This window comes from Erpetoichthys calabaricus, chromosome 3 (assembly GCF_900747795.2).
Source record: "Erpetoichthys calabaricus chromosome 3, fErpCal1.3, whole genome shotgun sequence".
NCBI lineage: Eukaryota > Metazoa > Chordata > Cladistia > Polypteriformes > Polypteridae > Erpetoichthys > Erpetoichthys calabaricus.
Genome location: NC_041396.2, coordinates 220,168,293 through 220,194,556, shown reverse-complemented (window position 1 = coordinate 220,194,556; position 26,264 = coordinate 220,168,293). Strand labels below are relative to the sequence as shown.

Below are 26,264 nucleotides of genomic sequence, written 5' to 3'. Positions count from 1 at the left end.
TTGAAACTATATAAATTTCAATTACATATTAAAACATGATGTTATACAAACATTTTAAAAAGATTTTAAAATCAAGAATTATACCTTTCACCTTTACTATTCTGTGTACTAAAACCAGTCATTTTATCATCATTTTGAAATGCCTTCTCCCCATCCACAACTGGCCATCTTCTAGCATTGCGATTCCTTTTTGCAGTTGAGAAACTTGTGTACAGTAAAGATTCTTGACTGTAAGTCATAATTTAGAAGGTAAATGATATCAGTATCCATATGGCAAAGTAAAATGATCTGAATTCAAAACTCGTTTGTCAAAAACAATATTAAAATCAGGCTGAACTCCTTTTACCATATTTTGATTTGTATTCTTGTTATCAGGCCCAAGTTTAAACACGTCTGTCTTAACAAGGTCAATTATTGACGCAAGGTTCACCTGGTCAGAACTGGCATGCTCAAAAGCAAAACCTTTCACTTTCATGTATGCTTCTCCTTTGAAAGTTTTATATCCATAGGTTTTGTGGTTTGCTGATACAAACTCAATTATATGGTCCTCGTTCTTTATTCTGCTAGAAAAACTTCCAAGTTTTGTTGATAGCGGTGGCTCCCATGAGCCTGGGCGACTGACAAACACAATTGTGTCAGTGTCAAAATATAGACATCTGTCCTGTAAGTTCTCCAATACACTGTACAGCTCTAAATGTACATAGGCTGAGGCAAAAGAGGCCAAAAATATATTTGTTGGGAATTTTTTAGTGTCTGAATCATAGTGCCACTGTACATAAGCGGTTGTCTCATTAAAGAAATTCACATTCAAGACACGGAGATATTTTGAAAAAATATGCTTATCAAGCTCCTGTGACATTGTAACAATGCTGCTTCGAAAATTAACAGCACTACTTCCAAACTCCTCCCAAAGGGAATCTAGCAGCAATGAAGAAACTTTGTAGGAACCCTGATTCATTTTTATATTATCCGTCTCCAGCTTTACACCTTCTTCATCAAAATACTTTTTCACATACAGATCTTTCTGTTCATCATTGTTGCACCAATTTGGAAATCCTTGTGCTTCTTGTTTAATCTTCATATTTCTCTTGATATAACGTTCAAATAACTTAGTTGACCTTTTCTCAAAATGCCACACCTCAAAAACTTTGCCAACCCTGTATCCACATTCCAGAGCTTTTGACAGTTCAACTGTAGACCATATTCCTGTTAAAGATCGCTGTTCATCCTCATGGGTGCAGATTGCTGTTTGCTTCATTTCAGCACAAGTCCTGCACAATGAAAAGAGTATGTGCCCATTGAGACAAGTTCCTAACACTGGAAAAAGTAGTTTCTTTGGTGGGAATATTGTGACCTTGGCAAAGCCGAAGTACTCACTGAGATCATCAAAGTTTTCGCGGATAATGACCGGGTGACCAGCAGGAAAGCTTTTTGTCTTATATACAGACATCAAGAGGTCATTGAAAACAAAATATTTAATTTTCTCATCTGGTTGTATCTTGTATAGCAAACAGATAGCTTCTGCCCGATTTCCATAAATGGATTCCCATGGATCAAATGGATCTGGATATTTTTTCAGAAAAGGACGCATCTTGGGATCTTGTTTCAGTTCGAGCCACTCGTGTTCCCACATAATACGGATCTGAAGATTACGTCCTTTAAGGTAAGAGATTTTTTCCTGCAAATCCTCATACTTTTTACTGTATCGAGCACAAGACCTCCTGCTGATATTCTTTAAGCATTCAGGACAGCCATATATGGAACATGCACAGTATAAAAAGCATATATCTTCACCATCTATAGTTGCAAATCCATCTACAAAATAAGGACCAAATTGTTTTTCACCAGCATTCAAAGCATGCTGAATTTTGATTCCCTCCACAGCAGAAACATACTCTAACCACTGAATGTTGGCAGCTTGAAAATAGCGATATTCTCTACGGTAGATGTCAAAAGGTATTACGGGAATTGTATTCTTTGGAAAAAAAATTGTTCGAAACAAAGCCATTGCAGCATTTCCAATGTTTTCAAATTTAAAAGGATCAATGTCTTTCCCATCTGAGAAAACATTTCTGAAACACAATAATGCTTGCAGCAGCATATCAACACTATTCTTGCAGTATTTTTTCATTTCACTCAGCAAGTTAAATCCAGTGCTCCTTCGTAATTTATACCACGGAAGGAAACAACTACTTTCTTCTCCAACCAAATGCCGCTGTCCATAGTACTGGATGGGTGGAACAAGCCCACAGTAGTTCTCTTTGATAGGTGTATTGAAGTAGTGTGGAAAGTAACCTCTGAACATTTTAAAGCCAAATGCTTTTGGCATTGCTCTTAATTTCATTGGCATAAAGCAGTAAGTATTGATGAATCTGATTTTTGTTAAAAGCACTGTAAACCCTTTGAAACTAGTTCCTAGGTTGAAATATTCACATTTAATATGATTCTGAACAAGGAAATTCAAAATCAGGTCACCATCAAAGTTTTTACAGTTATGTGCAAGGAAAGTATAGCCTTCAAAGCGACTTTTTATAAAAAACGTACAAAACCGTGCAATGCAATCATTGCCATAAAATGCCTTCTCCACTGTACTATCTATAGAAAGAGCATAAATATAACAAGGAATGCGACCTGGTCTGCATATAATGTCAAAAAATATATAATTGCTTGTTAATGGTTCAGGCTTTAGTTCTGAAAGGAAGCATCTGTGCTTTTCATCTCGAGATCGTTCGCCACAACCATGACATGTCACCATTTGACACTGATGTGCCTTAACACCTGGAGTCAAGTTAATAGGGTTACGACACTCCCTGCAGTATACTACAGAATCACATGGAGATGGTGTTGGTTCTTGATTTTTCTCATCACTCTGCAGCAGTTTGTGGCGAATGTAGCACAAGCGAGATCTGCATGTACGATAGCAATCTTTACAAGAAACCCTTTCATTTTTGACTTGCTGACATGTGGAAGACAGGCACACTTTACAGATCGAGTTGCATTTGTGAGTATTTGTTGTAGGACGGTGACATGACCGACACATTTGTTTTGCACCAAGGAAACTCTTTAGACTTGTTATACCATAATAATGGTTGTTCTGTAAATACATGAAATATGTACGTGGATGAGGAGCGGGAGAAGTTTCAAACTCTTGGAGATCTGGACCATTATAGTAAACTCTTATCTTAATGTCAAGCAACTCCTCAAATTTAGCAATGTCCGAAAAGCTTACCATGTGTTGAGGTGGTAAATTAAGCTGTTTATGGAGCTCCACCGCTTCTTTCATTATTTTATCAATTCTTGCATTTTGCAGATCCATTAGCCCAATCAATGTAGCTGCGAAGCACAAATTATTGCCTTGGTTGTTCAAAATAAACATGCATCTTCTTTTCTTACGAAGTATATTACGGGGCAATACATAATTAAGTTGTGAACCGATTCCTGATCCTCCTCTTAGATTGCTTACAGTTTGTAAAGTGAGAGACAGATTTTCACATGCCAATATATCTTTGGTAGCTGGTAATTTATCTGCAACCTTGTTTAAAAATGTGCTCACATTCACGTCAGCAGTGTGTCCTTGAGTAATCATGGAATCTTTATGGGATTCAGTACAGAGGTCAAGCTGAACATAATCATCCTCCTTTAAGTCAGGCTTTGCATGATCAAGTACTTCCTGGAATGTCTGGTGAACAGCTAAATAGAGCTGAGAAAAAGACTTCAAGAAAGCCAAACTTTTAAAATTAAAATTACAACAGAACTCACAGTTCTGAAAAAAGGGTCGCTCTCTCCTTTGTATATGAAGAATAGCTTTATTAAAACTTGGATCCACGGGATGTTGGAAACTACCACCTGAACCGACATTCAGCGTTTGTTTGTCACTCCGTATTTCCAAAACAGATTTATTTGTGGATTCTTCCTTTGCACGTAGTGGAGCTGACAATGTGCTACTTCCTTTCTTAATTATTTTACCATCCTCTTGACTTAAATGCACATTGCTCTGCTGTTCATAAGAAGAGGTCAACAAATCAGATGAGAGAGTTGCATCATTTGTAACACACTTTTTTCTCTTTATGTTTGCAAGAGATATATCCCATTGGTGGTGCTGAGGGTGCAGGATGTTCTTTTTATTCATATCAACAATAGGTTGCCATTTTAGCTGCTCAACTTGTAAATATAAATCAGACATAGGCATGGTAGGACCTGGATTAGGAATTTCAGAATTCACTGCAACACATTCACTCTCTTGTTTAATTTTCACTGAACCCAAGCTGTATTGTTGTTCCTTTTCATTGTCAAATAATAAAGGTGTACAAATGACATTTGTCTGTATTTTAGAGTCATTCAAAGTTTCTTTGTTGTATAAATTACAGTTGCATTGTACATTATGGTCATTATATGCAGAAGATATTTCTTCATCTGCAGCTGTATTTAAACTAATATGTTCACATTTCTGTTTCCCCTGTCCACTGTGTTGAGCTCCTTTAGCATGTAAAACAAGTGAATCCGTGCCTGGTTGTGCAGCAGTTCCCTCTATATTTGATGATTCATTCATGACAGACTCATTCTTTCCTTCATGTTGGAGACTCTGGTTTTGAGAACATTTTAAGGATGCAGAAAAGTAAAGTGTATTAGGAACCTTTGCTTCAATCTCTGCTGCACTGCCTTGAAAATTTTGAGGTTCAATTTTCACAGAAGATTGAAGAACAGGACACACAGTGGCTGGACTTGGCCCTCTCAAACACACAGTAACCTCCCCACTCTCATTTTCAACCTTAATGTCACCCGGTCTGACCAGATGTTCTCTCTTATTTGAAAGTGTGGAACATATATTATTTGTCATCACTCCAGAGTCATCCAGATTGTATATCACATGATTTTTACACTGGTCATATTGAGAAGATTCAAAAGAACCAGCAATAGCTTCATTTTCAACATGAATTTTTAAACCTGTATTTGCCCTTATCTGTTTGATCTGATCCTGTTTATTCTCATTTCTTTGTTGAAGTTTTTGTAATTCCTGGACAAGTGACTCTAAGACAGTCTGAGGAGGAACTAATCCGTTATTCAATGCGTCATCAGCGACAGACTCCTGCTTTAGTTTTTGAGTAAGAACCTGGGTTTGGCACTGTGGCGAGGTATGTCCTACCACCACAGGACAGGACACTGCACCCAGATGTTTTTGTTTGAACTCCAACAACTCATCTTCAGGAGACATCGTAATTTTCTTGGGGATACCTAAGCCTATATCAACAGAGCCATCCTCTTCTTTAATTTCTTCTTTAACCTGATTACTTAGGTTGCCTTTCTCATTTTCACAAAATAAAGAATTTACAGGTGCATTCTTAGAGGAATTGAATAGCTGTGAACTTTCCTCAATCTTGCATTCATTATTCTTGCATTGCTCACTGTGGGAGACAGGCAAAGAACAAGATTGCCTTGAAGCTGATGCATTCTCTTCCATTTCTTGCTTAATCAGTTCACATTTGTTCTCACTACTTTGTTTCTGTGGCTGTAGCTTTATCTCCAAGTCAGTAGAAGTTGTCTCCTTTTTCACATTTGATTGCATAGTTTGGCCCTGGCACTTCAAATTGGCACACTTCATCTCTACAGAACAGGCAGCTGTATTGTTATAGCTCAATTTAACATCCAAGTTATTCTCTTTACAAGCTGGTAAAGACAATACAGGAAAAGAGGCTGTAGGAATGGCATTGGAGATCCCCAGTGCAACAGCAACATCATCACATTCACTTTTTATTTCCAATTTATCCTGACTTTCTAATTCAACTTTATGGTTTTCAGTATTTAGGGGAATGAATAATGCATTGCTGGATCCATATTCAGATAAATCAGTCTTTTCAGTTTTGCATTCCTTATCTTCCCATTTGTCATTATGGTAAGCACTTGAAGAAGGCTGGTCTTTAGTCACAATTTTTGAAGTTAATGTGGTGTATTCCGTTTCTTGCTTGAACAGCTCACTTTTCATCTCACTAATTTGCTTCATTGGCTCTACCATCATATTCAATGTATCATCAGAAACAGTCTCCTTTTTCACTTTTTGTTCAAAAGGGTGCCCATTATAATGTACATCTTTCTGATTTTCAGACTCCAAGTGAGTGGTGAATGCTTTTTCTATATACAGTTCAGAAAAATCAGATTTCTCTTTCTTACATACATTATTTTCAAACTGGTTTTCCACCATAACCTGTCCATCAGATTCTGTTTCCAGCTTAGTCAGATTACATTTCTCATCTCTGTCCTCTTTATATTTCTGTAACTCCACAACATTATTTGAGGAGTGGGCTTTGAAAGTCTGGACTTGGCCTTCCAGTGTTGCATCTAGCACTGAACAGCAAACTGTATCTGGAATATTTTGAAAATTCTGTGGATCACTTGGAGAAGAAACCATTTGTGTACTTAATAAAGAATCACTCTGTTTTCTAATATCTCTGTGCTCACTCTGATTGCAGTCTTCGATTTTGTGATTGTCAAAACAAGCAGAGATGTGAAAAGTTTTTACAGTAGCAGTATCCTTATTTTCTTTAATAATTTTACTCCAAGAAGAACTTTGGTTTTCTTTATAAAGCACAAGCTGCTCAATGGATGTAGAACATGATGTAGATTTTTGCTCATTTATATCCTCTTCTGACTCACTATTTGTTTTTCCAGTTGGACCATAGCTTTTATCATGTAGATTTAGTAGTTGATTACCTGTAAAATAATACTCTGTAGAAAGTGCATTATCCATTTCTGTTCCAGTAACTGTGTATGCCCAGGATGGAGTGCAATGCTGATTGCGTAAAGTAAAAGTATGTGTGGTATCAATAGCATTATCTGAATCACTGAAATTGATTAAAGTGTCAAAAGTAGAGCTTGCAATGTTGCATTCAAAGCTTGTGCTTGTTTCATCTTCCTCTGACAATCGTAGTCTTTTAGGACAAATGCCACTGCTCATGACCTTCCTTTTCAAGGGACTATAACTGCCACTTAGGTTTTCAGAGCCCATGCTACATTTGGTAGGCTCTCCATCACCGGTGCAATTGGTCAAAATTGTATTAGACCACATGTCAAGGATTTTTTCACTTTCTTCATCCATTTCTTCACCTTGCTCGATATTAGGGAAACGTCAGAAAAGGCATGGTCCACTATCTTGCAAAAGTCTTCAGAACTCAAGCATCAAAAACTTGATCTGGCATATCCTTATATCTTCAAGATAGAATGTCTTTAAAAAAAAAAAGTTATATAATTATGCATGCATTTAAAATCTGCAATACTAGTATGACAATTTTTTTTTAAACCACTTTATTTAGCACTCTCCAAAAAAAATAGTCTTATTATACAGGAATACACCAGACATACACAAAGCATTAAACAAACAGTATAATGAATCCTATATATTTCATCATGAGAGAATGCATTAATTAATGACCAATGACTATTTTAAACATACAGTACCTTCCATTATTTTGAACATTTCAGGAAACAAGGTTATCCTGTGTTTTGTTTTGTTTTTTTCTAAAAAAACAGAAATAAAACAACATTATAACTGATAGACCTCATCAATACAGAGTCCCTAAAAGGACATGAGCTAAAAAAAGTCTTGTTTCTCATATGCATGAGAAAGTTTAAAGTGTAAAATGTTGTGGGCATGTGAAACATTCATGTGCACAGTCAAAACTTTCACATATGCATGCAATATTTTCTTGTGTACACAAGAAATACGATTTTTTTTGCTCATGTTACATTACTACGTACAAGAACTTACAGCACTTCTTCAAGAAAACATCCCTTTAAAATATGTTAACTGCCCCACACTTCACTTAGTTTTTTATTATGGTAAAGAACATTTTGAGAAAATATTAAGCATCAACTAAAGCACACTGCCCTAACAAAATGAAATCAAGAAGTAGAAATATATATGTTAATTTAAAAAAATGAGCAGAGTTAATGAGAATATATGAATACAAAAACACTAAACACTGATGCTACTAGGATGGACCAGACAAGACAACAACAACATTTATTTATATAGCACATTTTCATACAAAAAAGTAGCTCAAAGTGCTTTACATAATGAAGAAAAATAAAAGACAAAGTAAGAAATTAGAACAAGACAACATTAGTTAACATAGAATAAGAGTAAGGTCCGATGGCCAGGGAGGACAGAAAAAACAAAAAACACTCCAGACGGCTGGAGAAAAAAATAAAATCTGCAGGGATTCCAGGCCACGAGACCGCCCAGTCCCCTCTGGGCATCCTACCTAACAAAAATGAAATAGCCCTCTTTGTATTTGACAAGAATGTAACATAGTAAGCCTGATACTGCAAAGGACAACCAATTACTTTGCCCTTGGTTAACTGTTTACCAGACACAGCAGAGCAGCTATGGAGTAGTCTTTGTACAGATGCCATTATAGATGGTGAATCGCTGGCAACCCCAAAAGTATAAGTAATTATCAAAATATTCATCCATCCATTATCCAACCCGCTATATCCTAACACAGGGTCACGGGGGTCTGCTGGAGCCAATCCCAGTGAACACAGGGCACAAGGCAGGAACCAATCCCGGGCAGGGTGCCAACCCACCGCAGTCAAACTATTCATTATAACAAAATTTCCATTATTACAAAATATTTTTATTGTCCCATGAATTTCGTTACAATGGGATTCCACATGTATATGCTGACACACAATCACTATGTATTTATTAAACAGTGTGTAATAAATGCATTGTCATATATTTCTTACTACTAACTACTAAGACAAACTCTGCAAGTTGTCCAAAGCTCTAAAAATTAATTTCACTGCATAATGTTGTTTTAAGCTATGATTTGACTATTTTACTGACTCACTAAGTCAGAGAGTTTTTGGCAAGAATGTCATGGAAAACATTTTGCTACCTTGTATGTGTCTTTAGGTAAGAACAATAAAAGGAAGTCACGCTCAAGATGGATATTATTTTGAGGTTTTCAGTTCACTGTGAACTCATTTTGGTTTCAAACTAAACAAAAAGACAGGAAAAAATAGAACTTCTTCAGGAAATAAGATAAGTGTACAATAAATGTCCAAATCAGATTCCTTGACTTCAGAAACCCCGGTTTAGCTATAAAGATGTCCTTGAAACTTACTACAGTACTTACTACAATTAATAAAATACACCAGTCATGACAGTTACCTTTCATTTGTTGTTTTCTGTAGAGCTGCTATGACAATGACACTTCTAGTTTACTCCAATATCTGCACAGCCCAGAAGATGTATCTAAAAGGAAACCAAACTTACTATTACCTCTTCCATAATACAACAATTAGGAAATGAACACAAGCTGTAACATTCAGTAGCATTCAGGGAATTATTTACATTTTTTTTATCCTTGCTGCATTTAAAATTTTTTTACTTCTTCAAAGAGACCTACCACATTGTTGTTTATTAAATATTTTTCAGCAATTAGTCATATCCAAAAATAGCAGTGAGAAGAGAATGTAAATACATTTTAGTATGCACATAAATACATATTTACTAATAGCATTTTACATTAATATGTAGTTAACAACTGAACCAAACAGGCTAACAGTGACTAAATTTGTTTTTATACATAGTAGATTCCAAATCATATGATGTAAATATTGAATCATTGATGTACTATTGTTAATTGCTGGTTGTTAATGGGTTATGTCTATTTGTAGTTCATATTTCTTAAGCATAGAAATTTTAAGGAAGTTCCCACTGGACAGTATCCATGATGGATGGGAAGTAGTGCTATACTAATTATTAAAATTTTGACTTTGGCACTAACAGAAGCTTTGACACCTCAGAACCAAACCAATTCAGTATTTATACTGAAGCAAATAACAAACAACTTGGAATTTTTCAAAAAATAAAACACAAAATTAACTAATAATTCACAAAGAGCAGAATGGACACAGGTGAAGAGAGTACTAAATACTAAAGAGCAGCAGAAAACTTCAGTGTTATCCACTTGTGTACTTATAAGCAAAAAATGGATCAAATAACTTGAACATCAAAAAACACAAAATATTACACAGCAAGATAAAAATAATTAATTCATGCCTATCTTACACACGTGTAACGAAGCCTCTTTAGATTTGATTAGATTTATTAATAACATAAAGAATCAGAGAATGCTGGTCTGGAGAGTATTCTAACCTTAATTAAAGTTCACCCAAAGAAAACACCACCCATGAATCTCCTTTACGTGTGCTTAAATCGACAAAATAAAAAAATCAAAACCATGAACAGCACATCTCTTCTTAACTATGGCAACTCCTAGAGGATAAAATACTTTCAATACCACCTAGTCTCATAAAGACAAGAAAGTACAATTCAGGCAGGTCTGTATCACATTTACATGCTTGCTTCTTCCATTAATCATTTAGCATAACCTAGTTTGTAATTTCTGCAGTAACAAAAGAAAACATACAAACTGTTACATGAAAAATCGCTTAATGAATGGAGAAATCAATCTAAAACAAGAAATTGGTTAGAATGAAACCCTGCAGCCACAGGGGAGCTAACTTTAGAATCCCAATCTAAACAGTGTTAACATTAATACAGTCTCAATTTCTATTTATTTTTGTGAGATATGTAATTAAATCGGTGAATACAATATACACATTTGGAGGGTTATAAATATTGTAACATAGACGGAGGGTTGTAAGAGACAGTGGAATGGATTCAGCGACCCAACACCAGACCGCTGGAATGGCCCAGGAAAGAACCTTAATTTTCTTCGACAGGCCTGCAACACACCATCAAGTCTACTGTGGCACCACTCACTCCCAGCTGCTTTGTCCCCTTGGCCAACATGCACACACATAATGTCCGGCACTGATCATCCCCACAATCCGGGGCTTCTTAGAGAACATGTCTCTCTCAGGTCCACACACACGGTTTCTACAATATTATTAGTGAAATGCATATTAACCCCATTAGCATTATGTTTACCCTGGAAAAAAAAGCATTGATCCCCCCCCCCCCCAACAGGAAAAAATGTTGTGTAATAGAAATATGTAAATACTAAAATGTCAACATAATCACAGTTGGAATGGTATCTCTAGGTTCTGCTACTGTACTGCATATTTAGTATACATGCTTTATGTGACATGCAGTCACTAACGCACATAAGTACTGTTTGAGCAGATATCAAAAGAATGTTTTGAGCTTGACAGGTCAGAATGTCAGTGCACCATCGATATCACCCATTGTGTTATTGTAGACTACTGCAGCGCAAGACTTAGTAACATCCACATTAATGACAGTGGTTCCGTCATACAGATAGATAGATACTTTATTAATCCCAATGGGAAATTCATATTCTCCAGCAGCAGCATACTGATACAATAAATAATATTAAAGATTGATAATAATGCAGGTGAAAAACAGACAATAACTTTGTATAATGTTAAATGTTCAATTCCACTCGGGGGGGGGTAAACATTAAGAGTCGCATAGTTTGACAGATTGAGGAGATCGTTCCTCCCCCAGTGGAGCAGGACAGTGACAGCAGTCTGTCGCTGACGCTGCTCTTCTGTCTGGAGATGATACTATTTAGTGGATGCAGTGGATTCTCCATAATTGATAGGAGCCTGCCGAGCACCCTTCGCTCTGCCACAGATGTTAAACTGTCCAGCTCCATGCCAACAATAGAGTCTGCCTTCCTCACCAGTTTGTCCAGGCGTGAGGCGTCTTTCTTCTTAATGCTGCCTCCCCAGCACACCACCGCGTAGAAGAGGGCGCTTGCCACAACTGTCTGATAGAACATCTGCAGCATCTTATTGCAGATGTTGAAGGACGCCAGCCTTCTAAGGAAGTATAGTCAGCTCTGTCCTTTCTTGCACAGAGCATCAGTATTGGCAGTCCAGTCTAATTTATCTACGGTGCTGCATGCATCAGTTTTCCTCTGAAGTAAAATCTCAAGCAGTTCAGGTGAGTTATAGAAACTGTATCTAAGTACATATTATATTTGACAGCATAGATGATGTAGTGACACCATATTGATTGTACATGCCATTCCACCTGGTTCCTCTACCTTTGAAAAGTATCGTGTTTCATATGTACCCAGAAGCTGCATAGCATTTACAACCTGATACAGACTTATGTCTGTTTGGATGTGATGTACTGTATTCATGAGTCTTCCTTTGTAATCCATGAAACTTTCATCAATACTTCTGTTGGAATCAGGAACATATACCTTCTGCATTTGATGTTGATCTGATACACTTAAAACTGTATAGTTTTGGTCCTGGGTGATTGACTTTATCATAATCATCATTAGTGAAATGTGGGCATTTCAGAATGAGTGAAAAACAACAATTACTCATTGTCTGCAATAACTGATTTTTTAGAAGAGTACCATCTCTAGAATGGCTTACCTACTATGTCCTACAGTATCAGAAGAAAGAAAAACTCTCAAATGGCATCTGCAGCGAGAGCAAGCTAGCAACCACAAATGGCTTACTGTGAGTTTTCTGACACTGATCAGCATAGCAGTTCGTTTAAGCAACTATGTTTTTCACCAGGGTATCATCACATAATTGTAAATAGTCCAGATAATCATAATGAATAGACATCTTAGGACTGGAGTTACCCATAAATGGTCAATGAGGAGGTGCAAAATTGTCAGCAGCAGTATAAAGTGACAGTTTTAAGGGTCCCCGTGACCCCTTGAATCCTCAGACCAAACGTCAGACACCAGATAAAAGTCCAAAATGAATATTTATTATTATAAATAAGTGCACAAAGCACCCTCCACTCCACAATACTTAATAAATTAATAATCACTAATCAATAATCACAATCCTCCACTCCCAGACGCGTTGCCACCCTTCCACCCAGCTCAGCGTCTGGGATTTCCCATCGTCCTTTTTTTGTCCCTGACCCGGAAGTGTTTCCAACCCTACAGTCCATGTGATTCCTTATCACTTCCGGGTCAGATAAAAAGTCCTTTTCTTCATCCCGGAAGCACGTCATTTCCCTTGTCACCTTGCCTATGACGTACTTCCGGGTTATAGGGCATGTAGAATTCCCTGAGCCTCCCTACAGCGTCTCCTGGAGGTCCCCATGGTATCCAACAGGGCTGGTTGTAAAAACTACAAGGTCCATGAGGCCCTGCTGGAATTCGGGGAACCCATATACTGCTGGGAGGGCTCCATCTGGCGGCTTGGAGGTGTGGACCGGAATATATGGCCGGCCATCCCTCACAAAAGTCAACACCAAACATGAACATTACTGAAACTTAGTAGGTCGAAATCTACCAAACAGGTGTCAGTTTCACTGTATATCAACATCTGATGATGAATTCACATTTCCCTAAAGGCATGCATGTTATGCTAACTGGCAATTTCAAACATGGCTCGTGTTGTGTGTGTGTGTGTGTGTGTGTGTGTGAGTAGGCCCTACAATGAACTTGTGCCCTGACTGGGTCTGTTACTTGCCTTGAATGTAGTGTCCCTGGTATAGGCTCTGGCCCTGACAATGACCCAGTATTGGATTAACCAGCCTTTAGATTGATTACATCAATCCTAGTGTCTTATTTTAACATGCTAAATAAATGATTATATTGTAATGCTCTAGTACATAATTAATACAAGCATTTTAAAACACAGTAACATAAATGAAAAAAGTCAGACAGTCATGAAAAAAATGAGGAATGAAAAATAATTTAAATATCACTTTTAATTCTATTGAATTTAAATATGAACACCATGTTGTGGTTTTATGTGTCATGTTTTGCAGTGCACATTTTCCAGCACCTGAAATGTCATCATTAGTACTTTGTTTATAACAGTCAGTCAGTCATTTTGTAACTTGCTTAGTTCCAAACAGGGTCACGGGTGTCTGCTGGAGCCTATCTCAGCTAGCATAGGGCACAAGACAGGAAGAAACCCTGGGCAGGGCCCCAGTCCATCGCAGGGAACACGCACACACCAAACTACACACTAGGGCCAAATTAGTATTGCCAATTCACCAATGTCTTCATATTTGTTAGGGAGAAACTCAGTGTCAGGAGGAGTGGCAGTACAGTGGCCTCAAAGTTAAAGATTTCTAAGCATCAATTTTGACCCAGGTACCACTTCTGTAGAGTGTGCACATTTCCACAATGTTTGTATGATATTATTCCTCTGTTGTACCCCAAATATATGCATGTCAGGTTAACTGGAGAGTCTGCAATGGGGATGCATGTAGGACTGTTTTCTCTCTTGTTGCCAAAGCTGCAGAGATAGCTCATCAACCCTATCTCACTGACATGAAGATGTTGTAAGACAATGAATGTAGAAAAATAAAGTTTTATTGTTCTAGTAAGATCTGCAAGGCCTATATTGATTCTGAAGTTTTGTTTTTAAAAAGATGTGGAATGGCTTTGAACTCCCTCAGAAGGCTTATAATCTTCTTCATAAATTGTCAAAAGGAAATGTCCTGCCAAGGTTATGACAAATGCCGGGTTTTCTACTTAAGGCAGGTTCTCTTTTGAACCATTTCCAGTCTCTATCTCCACTCTTGTGAGAGGATGGTAGCCTAAGGTCAACTTTTTCTGTAGTTAAATGTCTCCTCTTTTTTGTCCGCTAAGGAAGTGCTCTATATACTTACAGCAAGATCAATATTATGATCTTCTACTCCATGTCCTTTCATAAAATCACACAGTATTTTTCATTAGGCACTGATTTGGGGAAATAATGCTTCATGCTATATTAATGCAAGTCCATGAATAATTCAAGAAACCTAACAGATTTGTAGTTGGTAAACAAAAAACAAACAAAAAAAAACATTCCCTATAGGCCATAAAAAGCAATCCTCGCAAATTTTTAGGCACAACTATCCAGAAAAATCATAAACGCAGACTTGCTACAGGCCACACAGCGTCAGTAGCAGGACCTGACCTTATGGTTTGATGTCCAAAACCTTAATCACTACATCCCACTCATACCCTGTTTAAGAGATGGAATCAAAGAACTTGGTGCTCTGGAACAGAATGGATTTACTAACGCAAGGAACAAAAGTGAGTTTTACACACTGGTAATGATGGCACACTTGCTGATGACAGCAAGAAAGAGTCCTGTAATCTGATGGAACCAAATGTAAGAAACACAAGACTAAAATATTGTACTAAACGAAAGCGGACAGGAAATTAACAGGTGGATGCAGAGAGTTATGCTTAACAAACAGTACAAAACATAATTTGATGGTGATGTTTTAGAAAACATAACTCTGACCTTTACAAACTGACTTGTTACTTTATTAAATAACTAAACATTCTCAAAATGATCTATCCAAACCTTGACTTTTCCATAAATATCCATATGCCAACATCACATATAGAGAATAATTTAGAGGTAACAATAGTTAAGTATTTTGCTTTGCATTGTACACTGAAATATGTAAGTATTTGTTTCAGAAATGTTATGGAGAGAACTACTGAAATGGGTAAGTAAATAAAAGGCAAGAATGTACTATGAAAATGGATGACGTAATACACAAAATGTAATAGGAGATGAGTAAGAAATCAGCAGATGTCAGGTAAACAACAAGACTGGACAGTTATCACTTACACAGATACAGAGCCAAAATTATGAAAACGGTGTCACTGCCAAATACTTATGGACCTGGCTGTATTTGGGTATAAGCCAACAAACCAATCAGAGTAAATGTATGCATTAATCAGCAATGGTATGTAACTTCACTTGTTTATAAAATAGACCTGTGCTCTTACATTTCTGTCCATTCTGTAATAGACTACTATGATGAATGCTTCTTCTTCAGCATTTGCTGGAGAGAAATAAAAGACGCATTGGACAAGCTTCCGCCTGCCTGGTTCCTGACTCATTGAGGTTTTGTCAAACTTGTCCTAGTATAGGATAAGTTTCTTTCTTTAATTAATATTAATTGCTTCTACAACATATGCCAACTTGGGAAACTGCCTAGAAATACATTACTGGGATTCTTGATGAAGCTTTGTTAACTTAAGCCTTTGACCTGGAAATCTTTCTGCAAGTTCATGGATATGAGCCTAGAAGGTGGTTGCAGAACCTAAAGAAACTTTATTGCACAACATTTTTGTCCATGGGAGTATATAGTTTGAGTGCAGTATGACACCGTAGCCTCAAGGGGACATCAAGGCAGTACAGTGTAAATGAACATATAGAAGCAAGACACTCCATAAGCCTTAATGCGAGCAGCACTAAATAACTGTCAGTGGGTTTACAGCAAGGAAACAATATTTAAGAAGGTTTGGGCTTAACCTGCAGGGTATCTTGGTATTTTTCAGGCATTCCACGATTCGTTTCAGCTATGGGCCTTGAACGTAGTATTCTACATTTACCGGCTGGTGTTTTAGAGTTGGCATTGAGGCCAAGCACATGGCTGTCCAGAATTCTGAAAGAGAGTTCTGAAAGAGAGCCACAGGGGAGCCCATTTTGTTTACCTGTGAAGGTACACTGCATCATTCTTTTTTTTTTTCTAGTAACCTCAAGGTTAGGTGGAATTGTGTTTTGTTTTGGCAGTTAGGGTTCGATTATATGCATTTTGTTTGTGTGTGTTTTGGTTTTTGTTTGAGTGTGTAATTTCCCCCTGCAAGATCATAATGGTATCTCCCTATGTGTAGGCACAGGAAATGAGAGGTCTTCATAAATACAGTGTATAGTTGTGGGCACAAGAAGGGGAGGTTTTTTGATCAATTGTGGAGACTTGAGAGACAAAGTCAGTGTGTGCGAGGTGCACTAGATGACGAGGGGGCTAGAGGCTGAGCAAGTGGTTGCTGTTAAGGGGCAACTTGAGGCTCCTGGGAACCAAAGACAGCTCCTGAGTTGTTTTTTTTTTTTTTGTTTTTGTTTTTTTAAGGAGTTGCAATTAGGGCTTGGACTGACACAGCATCCGGTTTTAGTTGTTTTTGTTTTTCTTAAGGCTGCTATAACCCTTTTCCTAGACTGAAACTAACTGAACAAATATCAGGATAAGAGCCTGTTTTGTTTCTTACTCCATCTTCACTTCTTAGTGTTTTTTTTCACCCACTTCCTGCTAGAAGATCTGTTTTAACTCTGGACTGCATTTTTTTTATTGTTGTTTAGTGCATCATGCACTTTTTTCTGATACATATTTGCACCAATAACTGAGAATTTTTGTTATAAAACACAAAAGCTCTCTTGTTGAATAAAAATCTACCTTTTGTAGTACATCTGCCTGAACTACTAGCAGGCCATCTACTTCAGTACACAGCTTGTGACATGCAGGAGTGACATTATTCTCCATTATGCAACATAACAAAACCTTAACTAGAATGTTTGAACCAGCTAATCACTTCCAGTTAAGTGGATATAAAATATTGAGTCTGCATTTTTCTTCTTTGAATGCTAAACTCACATCCATGAGCACCCATACATTCACACAGAACCAACACAAGTTGCTAATCTATCAAATTTGAACCTGTTTGGGATGCGGCAGGAAATTGGTGCAAATTCTCACAGAAAAACAACAACACTCAAGCTTCAATTTGAGTAACCCAGATATGTTACAAATAGACAACAGGTTAAAATTTCACAAAGGTGAAACTGACTTCAACTATATATTATAATATGTACTTACAAATTCATCATGCTCAACTTCAAGAAAGATACATTCAATGTCCACAGCTCAGCTTGCATTAGAGAATTTCTTTATTTTTTCTAGATCTTACCAAAAAACCATACTGACATGATGCCAACTTGACATGCACTTTGGAGAGATGTTAAGGACTAAGTCAACAACATATCTTGCTGCTGCAGGTATCTGCACCTGAAATGACTTGTGTTCATAGTTTTTCAACTTTCTTATTTAATTTTTACTGGATACTCCAATAATACATTTTTAAGCACCACCACTTAAATTTTAGTCACGTTTTAAGCTGATGAACTGGACTTTGAACTAGGCTTCAGCTCACAATGTCTTTAATGTTCTGATTATGCCTTGAATAGAGGCGTCTATATGTGTACTGCTATATACTGGTTCCACGTAAGAAAACATTCTGGTTATACACCCTGTCGCAGCTTTGTGTGTGTACTCTATCGGTTCTGTGTCCAAACTAGACTGGCTGTTCACGTGATCTTCAGCGACAATGGCAGGGGCAAGAGGCGTTTCAGAAGTGTGAAGGGGGTAGGAGACGGAGTTACACGTTAAAACTGCTTACTATTTTATTTTTCACACAATAAGTCTGTGAGAGGACTTGGTGATAATTATTACTGTTTAACAGTATTTGCCCTTAAGTCTGACAAGAACACAACACTGAAGTTAGGTAAATATTTGGCTGTCTTCTCATTCTCTCCTCGCTATATATTTGCTTACAGCCAATGACTATTATTCACATAAGTTTTGCAAACCAGCTACTTATTCCGCATTAACAACAATGCAAAATATTCTACATTTACGACTGTCGTCTTCATCCATGCGAATTACAACATCTGAGATACAACTGATTGTATTTATTTTGTTCCTTCGCACTCAAAGGTAGACAAGTGAAGTGGCTTGCTCAGTCTCAGAATTGGGACCTAAAAACTAACCACAATACCTGCATCTGGGCAATATTTATATATAATTTAAAAAAACTAAATAGTTCAAATTTTAGACCTGCACGGGTGACTTCATATAAGGCCAACTTACATTTCACAGTTCAACGCATATACTGTAGCAGAGTCAAACTGACAAAGTATTCAAACTCCAATATCAAATGAACGGGATTAACTGTAATATTTAATGGGTCCTGTAAAGGGTGAATTCACGTTGGTCCACCTTAATTTTCACAGTGTTGTGACAACAGAGGTTCCTTTGTTAAAGTAAAGTTGAGTTTAACACTTTAGACCCGTGCAGGTCCAAAATGTGGATTTTTTTAAAAAATAACATAACTTTCTAATGATGCTGATTAATGTACATGTTGTTAAATATTTTGCTTTGTTGTTAACACAGAATACGAAACTGGTTTGCAAATGCTGTGTTAATAAGTAGCTGACTGCAAACGAATATGTACCTAGAATCGAAATAAAAGCCAGCCGAATATGTACCGAACTTCAGCCACGGGTTCATTTTAGATTTAAAGGGAAAACACTGTTATAAATAACTACCCCCAACCCCTTTCACAAGCGTATTGTGCAGACATACTTTAAAAGTTACTATCAGTGCAACTGATTTTCCAAATTGGAATTCAAACAGAATGTCATCAGTCATTATTTTTCGTTCTATTTTATTTTGTTCTATTTTATCCGTTCTATTTCAACTCTATTTTACACGATTCAAATCAAAGTATCACAGACAAGAGGGTTAATTATGATCACTCACTCATTAAAGGACCAACTAAATCTGTTATGAAAGTTTCACGTCTTGCTGAAGGAAAATCCACAGCGAAACAGGGAAAACAAAATCCGGACGTTTCTAATTGTAAAAGGTTAAAAAACATCTTGAACACCAGCGAGGAAAAGGCTCTGCCAATTCACTGTAATAAATCAAAACCTCTAGCGAGTAAATTCACAGTTAGACACCAGGGGGAGCTTCTGTGTCGCCTAGGACAATAGAATACGACCATGACTAAGAAAGCCTGGCGGAAGACGAGGAGGAGGGTGGGAGCAAACCTGAATGGCTACAAAATTGGTGTTACATTCTCAGCGGTCGTCTTAATCCCAAGGTATACAAGTGAAAAGGAGCAAATATTTAAGACCGCGAGTTTATTCATGCATATCTCAAAAGAAAGGATGATAATACACGGAATGATGGATATAAAAAAGACAGACAAATTAAGAGGTCCCTGAATTTTATGCTAAGCGTTAGCAACTCCATCGGCTCAATCACTTGTGTTACTGATATTTTTTTATATTTACTTATTTATTTTATATTTATAATATTTTCTAGCAATTAAAGTAAACATATGCATTTATACTTACATTAAATATCATGGACTTATTCCCAGCACCAAGAAATAACTGCAAAGTGCAGCATCAAAAGTTTGTCTAATTTCGCTGTCGATTGTCGCAAGTGCATGTTGCCCGATGACAAAATGTTCATCCAATCATCTACGTTTTTTATTAATCCATGAACTCGGCTACAGGCAAACTGGGCTGAAGGAAACAATGAGCTCAAAGGGAAACTTCAATTCATCGCATGGCGGGTATTTGGAGTCATCACAACCAATAGGGTAAATAGAACCAAAACATTTAGTTATTTTCGATTATACCTATTGTGTTTTCGGTCTCGAAAACGAAAACAACAATTTCTACAATATGCTTTAAACTAAAAAAAAGACTGAAACTCGATTACAACATAACAATCGACAACTTTTATCAGACTATTTAGAAAAGTAGAACACGTAGGCATGCAAGTGCGTATAAGGGAGCGTTTCAAATATTTGCGTATTTATTTCAACAAAGAGAAAGCTATAAGACCATATCACGAAATGACCTCTCACAGCCAAAGTAAATCTGAAACAGGAAAATATTTAGAAATTGAGAACCCAAATAATGTCTCAATTTAATGATGGATAATTCTGAAAAATCGCCAATGCTTTTTAAATGAAAGTTTTCAAATTATAAAAGCCATATACGGCGCAATCTACTAGAGATAGCTCAATGAAAACTAAACTTTTTGGAAAGTCTCTTAAGTATATATACGTCAAATGTAAACGGAAGGGGTTGATTTGAACCCAAGTTGTTTTAATAATGCGGGAGGATAAAACTACAATACATGCTTCGCCTGGTATACGAAAGGATCTAAAATGTGTAAATTTTCACCAGCTGAAGGAAAAAAATGCACGGTCACAATTACATTACAAACAACCAGATTAAAGTGACTGGAGTGGTGACTGAACGACATACACTTAGCGCTGCAACCCCCACAATACCCTCAATAAATGCAGGTCACAAGCAGAAGCACATTTTTTTAGTTCTGAGGACGTTACTATGTTTCTATGTTGCCTTTATTTACAAGTACATTAAACACATTACGTTCTGAGAGTCTTTTCTGGTAAGAAAGGTAGATATACTCACTCATCACGGCATCGGGGAATGCAAATCTGGACTTCGCAGTACTCTGCAGGCGTGTAAATGTACTTAATGGACCCACTGAAACAGTAGTCAGTTAAAAGGTAAAAGGAGGGACCCGTTCAAGATGACGTCATATGCAGTGGCGTTGTCACAGGGTGAAAGTATTTATGCTTTAGGGCGTGGCAATTCAATTACAAATTCAATTGGATCAGATTTTCAAACCATGAACTTTAAGTGGACCAACCATTTTTAGCGGCCGATAAGCAGCAGGTAATAACCACATTTAAACCAACACAAATGAATGTATTAAAAAGCAAGTACTGTAATGTTTAGTCATTGATTCCCTTTTAAATCCGGTCACGTCTGACACGGGCACTTCAAAAAGTGCATAAACAAACAAGAAAAAGCTATAACAACACATTCTGAGGTAGTAACAATAATTTTTTCCACTTTTAAAATGAAAAAAATAAACATTTTGGTCATAGGCACATCTCAAAGAACATAAAAACAATAGTGTACAATCAGGACCGGCGCTCATTTTGGCGAATAGGGCGCAAATCAGAATCTCTGGGGGTGCGGGGGGGCTAGCTGGTGTGGAGGTGGGGGTTGGGGGCATTTTACGTTCTTGTATAAGGATGGCAATGCAGCAGATGTCCAAGAGTGATACCAACATTCCAGACTTAAATAATTTCTGTCATCATAAGATTCCAGCATTCATGCATGAAAGCTATTTGTATGTGCTTACTTTCACAGCAGAAAGATTTATTTTTTAATGACTAATCAAAACATTGAGTTACACACAAAATCTTCATATATTCCTGAGATGACAGGAATTTTCCGTTAATTTCAATACCAACAAAAAGCTTTTGGACATACCATCAGTAAGGCACAGTATACAGCAAATCAATCCAATCACTTACTGAACTGACTTAATCCAATATTCAGTTGTACAAGGATGGGGCAAATGAGTCACTTGCCTCGGGTGAACAATGGGAAAAGGTGCCAAATTGATGAAAATTGAAAATTAATAAATTACAAAATAAAAGAAAAAATCCAAATTTTTGTTGTAACGTTCGTCAAATACCTTAAGCAAACTGACGATTTGCTTCGGAGGCTCTCGCTCCATACACTCGTTTCCTCGTATGATATAAGGAGTAATAGATATTTTAATATCACAACTTAGATGGTGATATGAAAAACTATATGGGATTTCGTCTGATTTCGAATTTTTAACAGGTGAAAAATTAAACTCGATGGATACTGAAAACTGCTGTGGGTTGGCGCCCTGCCCGGGGTTTGTTTCCTGCCTTGCGCCCTGTGTTGGCTGGGATTGGCTCCCTCAGACCCCCATGACCCTGTGTTCGGATTCAGCGGGTTGGAAAATGGATGGATGGATGGATACTGAAAATTTTTTAAAAAGCAGCTTGTGATTTATTCCTTAAATATCCAAACGATATAAATCAGGCAATGACGTTAATTCCAAACCTTTAAACAGCTACAAGTTTAGATCTTTTAAAAACGATTCATGAATATAGTTTAGTTCAGTCCTATGCAAATTTAGACTTTGCATTGAGAATACTGTATTCCTAACACTGCCTGTTACTGTAGCTTCTGGTGAAAGAAGCTTTAGTAAACTAAAAATTATCAAAACATATTTAAGATCGTCACTTGCTCAGGAAAAATGGTCAAATATGGCAATTTTATCAGTCGAACAGGAATTGACAAAACACATTAATTTTGATAAAATAATTGATGAATTTGCTTCACTAAAAGCAAGATTTTATATTGGGCATTTATTTAATTATTTATTAATTGTAATTATATAAAATGTTGTTTTGTGTAAGCATTATTGATATTATTTTGCCTCTATTAAATTAAATTACTGAAAAACTTGTAATATTCTAATTCATCTCATGTGTAATACTTATATTTTTAATATGTGCAATTTTATCCTCCTATTACTATTACTACATTCCGTGATTTGTTTTATTTAATAATTGATCAATTTATTTTGTTCTCAAAATCATTTATTTATTTATTTTTATTTAATACTTATTAGTAATAAAAAATATATATACATAGGGGCACAAATTTATCCTCTTGCCTCAGGTGAACATACCTCTAGGCCCGGCTCTGCCTGACAGCTTCAAGTGTGGCACAGTAACCCATCCTAGACAGGATGCCAGTCCACCACAGGCACACTGCTACACACTTGTGTGAGAGGCTAGTTTAGAACAATCGGTTAACAAAGTAAACTAAAGGTAAAAAGTAATTGAAACATTAATTGAACTTCATTTTAAAACATGTTATCTTTTTTTAGTTATATACTTTAAAACTTTCCAGAGTTTCCAGGGTTTCTGGAAGGTACAACATACACTTAGACATGATGGATTTACATCCCCTGGTGATATAAATGGTTCTTATTATGGGAACAAATGCAATTTATTATTGATGCCTGTTTAACCTTTGTAGTAAAGTTCAAAATGACATAAACAAAAACAAGGCTGCAGTTTGCTCAGGTGGTGGCCAAAGGGATGCAGTATACATAAAAATGGCATGTCTGGTTGTAAGCCTTTTTTCTTTTTCTTTGTTTAATAAACACCCTAGTCCTACATTTGATAAACCCCAAAAGAATGTGAGGTAATTTGTGCTGCTTTTAGTGATCAAGAGTATTTCTGTAAATTCCAAACTTTCGACTGTTCCACAGGCTTCTGTATTGCAAGTACAAGATTGTAGTAATCAGAAAGGCATTTTTATATAAGTGTCTAGTATGAATTGAGAACCAGTGGATTTCTTTATCTTTTTCGTTTTATCGCTTGGAACCTCAAGTAATTGTAATCTAAAACAGAAGGACTATGCAGTTTTAAAATGACTGAAATTTACTGTAGTTTTATAGGCAGCAAACTGTCTAGAAAGGAGGTGTAAATGGGAGACACTCAAATAAGAAAGAGGGATGTCTCCACTGCTAACTATTTTACAATGTGTGAAAATTCTAATAGTGAACTGCATTCCTTTACTAATCCTTGCCTTGAAACTTGAAACTAGTAATCCTCTTACCTCACATGCACCATTTGGATAGGAGTCAGACATATCTGCTTTTTAACTTACAAAGATGAGATGTGATTTTTTTACATGTGGCTACAGTGTCACTGACTGCTTCTCAGCAGTGGAGGAGCTAAGGTGAGATATTTACTCACTGTGCACTTTTTATATTTAAATGTGCATGATGCAGACTGCAATCAAAGCCCAAAAATACTTTAAAACATCAGTCATTTGTTTTATAAACCTGCTAATGAAGAGCAGTGTCATGAAGAAACAGGAGCCAATCTCAGCAAAAAATTTTTGAAGATTCGCTGTTCTAAGCTTAAAGCTAGTTTTACTGTACATATATTACAGATGCTTATTGCCTAGCAATTGGTTAAGTGGAGAAAGAAAATGGAAGGACAGGAATTTGGGGTTGGTATGTTTGACAGAGACAGTACTCATGCAATAAATTATTCCATCCAAAGTTGTGCGCATCACAGCAAGGATCTTACGCATGGTAGGAACAATCCCTGGATGGGGCACCAGCTCAACACTACCACTGTGCCACCGTGCCCCCACATGTTTTTAATACATGCTTTAATGAGTTTCATCATGAAAATGATATAAAGTATACATCTTAGAAATGTAAAATGTTCCAGAGAGCTGTAATGTCATGAATGTAATGTTTTCTGTGTGGTGATTACTGCTTGCGCACTCCTGTCGGCATAAGAGAAAGCCAATTTAAGAAGCATGTAGCGATTAATGAATGGGTTGGGGAACACATAGAATATGAAGTATTTAACCTGCTACAGTAGTAACGATGGGATTTGAGAAAAGCTAGTAAATTAAACATGGATTTTAAGATGAAGTTAATGACATTCTACTATATTGACAAAATAAAGTAGAAATTTTGAGATTAAAGTTGATATTTCGACTTTAATCTCGACACAGACCTTTTTTTTCTTCACTGTGTCAATATTTTTTAATAGCTTATATATAGAATAGATAGAAAGGGTGGTGATTCACACCCCAGCTGCCAGATACGTGCCAATTTTAAACAGGGAGATGTATATTGGAGTCTATTTGATGCACATTATGGTGTCAGCTACCGGCTTGCACCGTATCTGGCAGCTGGGGTGTGATTCACTCCCCTTTCTATTACCTCACGCTCAAAGAATGCAAAGAATTCCTCAAATGGTCGGGGCAGGGGTCGGACCTAGCAGCTTTCCAGCACGCGCGAACGCACATGGTCCTGTCCAGCACGCGCAGCTCTTGTCAGCTCAGAGAATCTCGGTGTGTAGAGAAAGAGATCGGGGCTGCTTGTCTTTCTGTGAAATGGAAGAGGAGGAGGCGGATATCCATCAAAATGCCTTTGACAGAAAGGACATCCGAGCAGGTGATGGGTGGGTGGGGTGGGCTCAAGGAGGAGGCAGATATCCATCAAAATGCCCTTGACAGAAAGGAGATCCGAGCAGGTGAAGGGGGGTGGTAGTGGGCTCAAGGAAGGGGCAGACATCCATCAAAATGCTTTTGACAGAAAGGAGAACCGAGCAGGCGAAAGGGGGGTTCAGGGAGGGGACCAGATGTGCGTCACCAATCCGCCGACAGGGGGCGGTATGCATCATTTAAAATCCACCAATTAGAGGAAAGGGGCGGGAACCGGACGTGCGTCACAGAAAGGGGCGGGGTAGGGGCCGGACGTGCGTCACCAAAGGGAGCGGGATCGAGACCGGAAGTGCGTCGCGGAAGGGGCGGGGCTTACCGTCATTAATCATTTTGACAGAAGGTGTCCTGGCAGTCAGCCAAAAGGGGCGGGGCTTAAAGGTCATTAATCATTTTGATTGACAGTTTGAAAGAACGTGCCCGCATAATTCTACTATCCGATCGCATTTTTATCATTGCTTGAAGAGAGAATGGCATCCGAAATTTTACCAATTTTAACGTTTGGGGTCGATTTTAAAGGTTTTTTTGAAATGTATGGTTTTCATTTTGACATTAAAACCCGTAGATTTACCATTTTGATTATTTAATTTATTTATGGCTTTTATGTTAATTTAGCAAATCTATTTACACATATTCTTAGTACAAGATTTGAAGAATATTTTCTGAAAATTTTTTTAATAAATCTTTATTAGTAAAAATGTTATAAACAATTTTATCCAATAGTAATCAGCTGTACGATTGTCACCATTACATAATGTAAATTAATTTAAAAATATCCAAGAATAGAATTAAAT

At 37.1% G+C, this 26,264-nt stretch overlaps 1 protein-coding gene across 1 annotated transcript; it reads right to left on the bottom strand.

The window, feature by feature from the left end:
• On the bottom strand, window positions 1-21,087 carry LOC114648659 (uncharacterized). Its single transcript, XM_028797813.2, has 3 exons — window positions 21,007-21,087; window positions 9,170-9,253; window positions 1-7,216 (listed from the first exon to the last, which is right to left on the bottom strand). Exon 3 carries the CDS (start codon window positions 7,088-7,090, stop codon window positions 260-262), a length of 6,831 nt encoding a protein of 2,276 aa, XP_028653646.2. The 5' UTR covers window positions 7,091-7,216; window positions 9,170-9,253; window positions 21,007-21,087; the 3' UTR covers window positions 1-259.
• Between the last annotated feature and the right edge of the window lie 5,177 nt (window positions 21,088-26,264).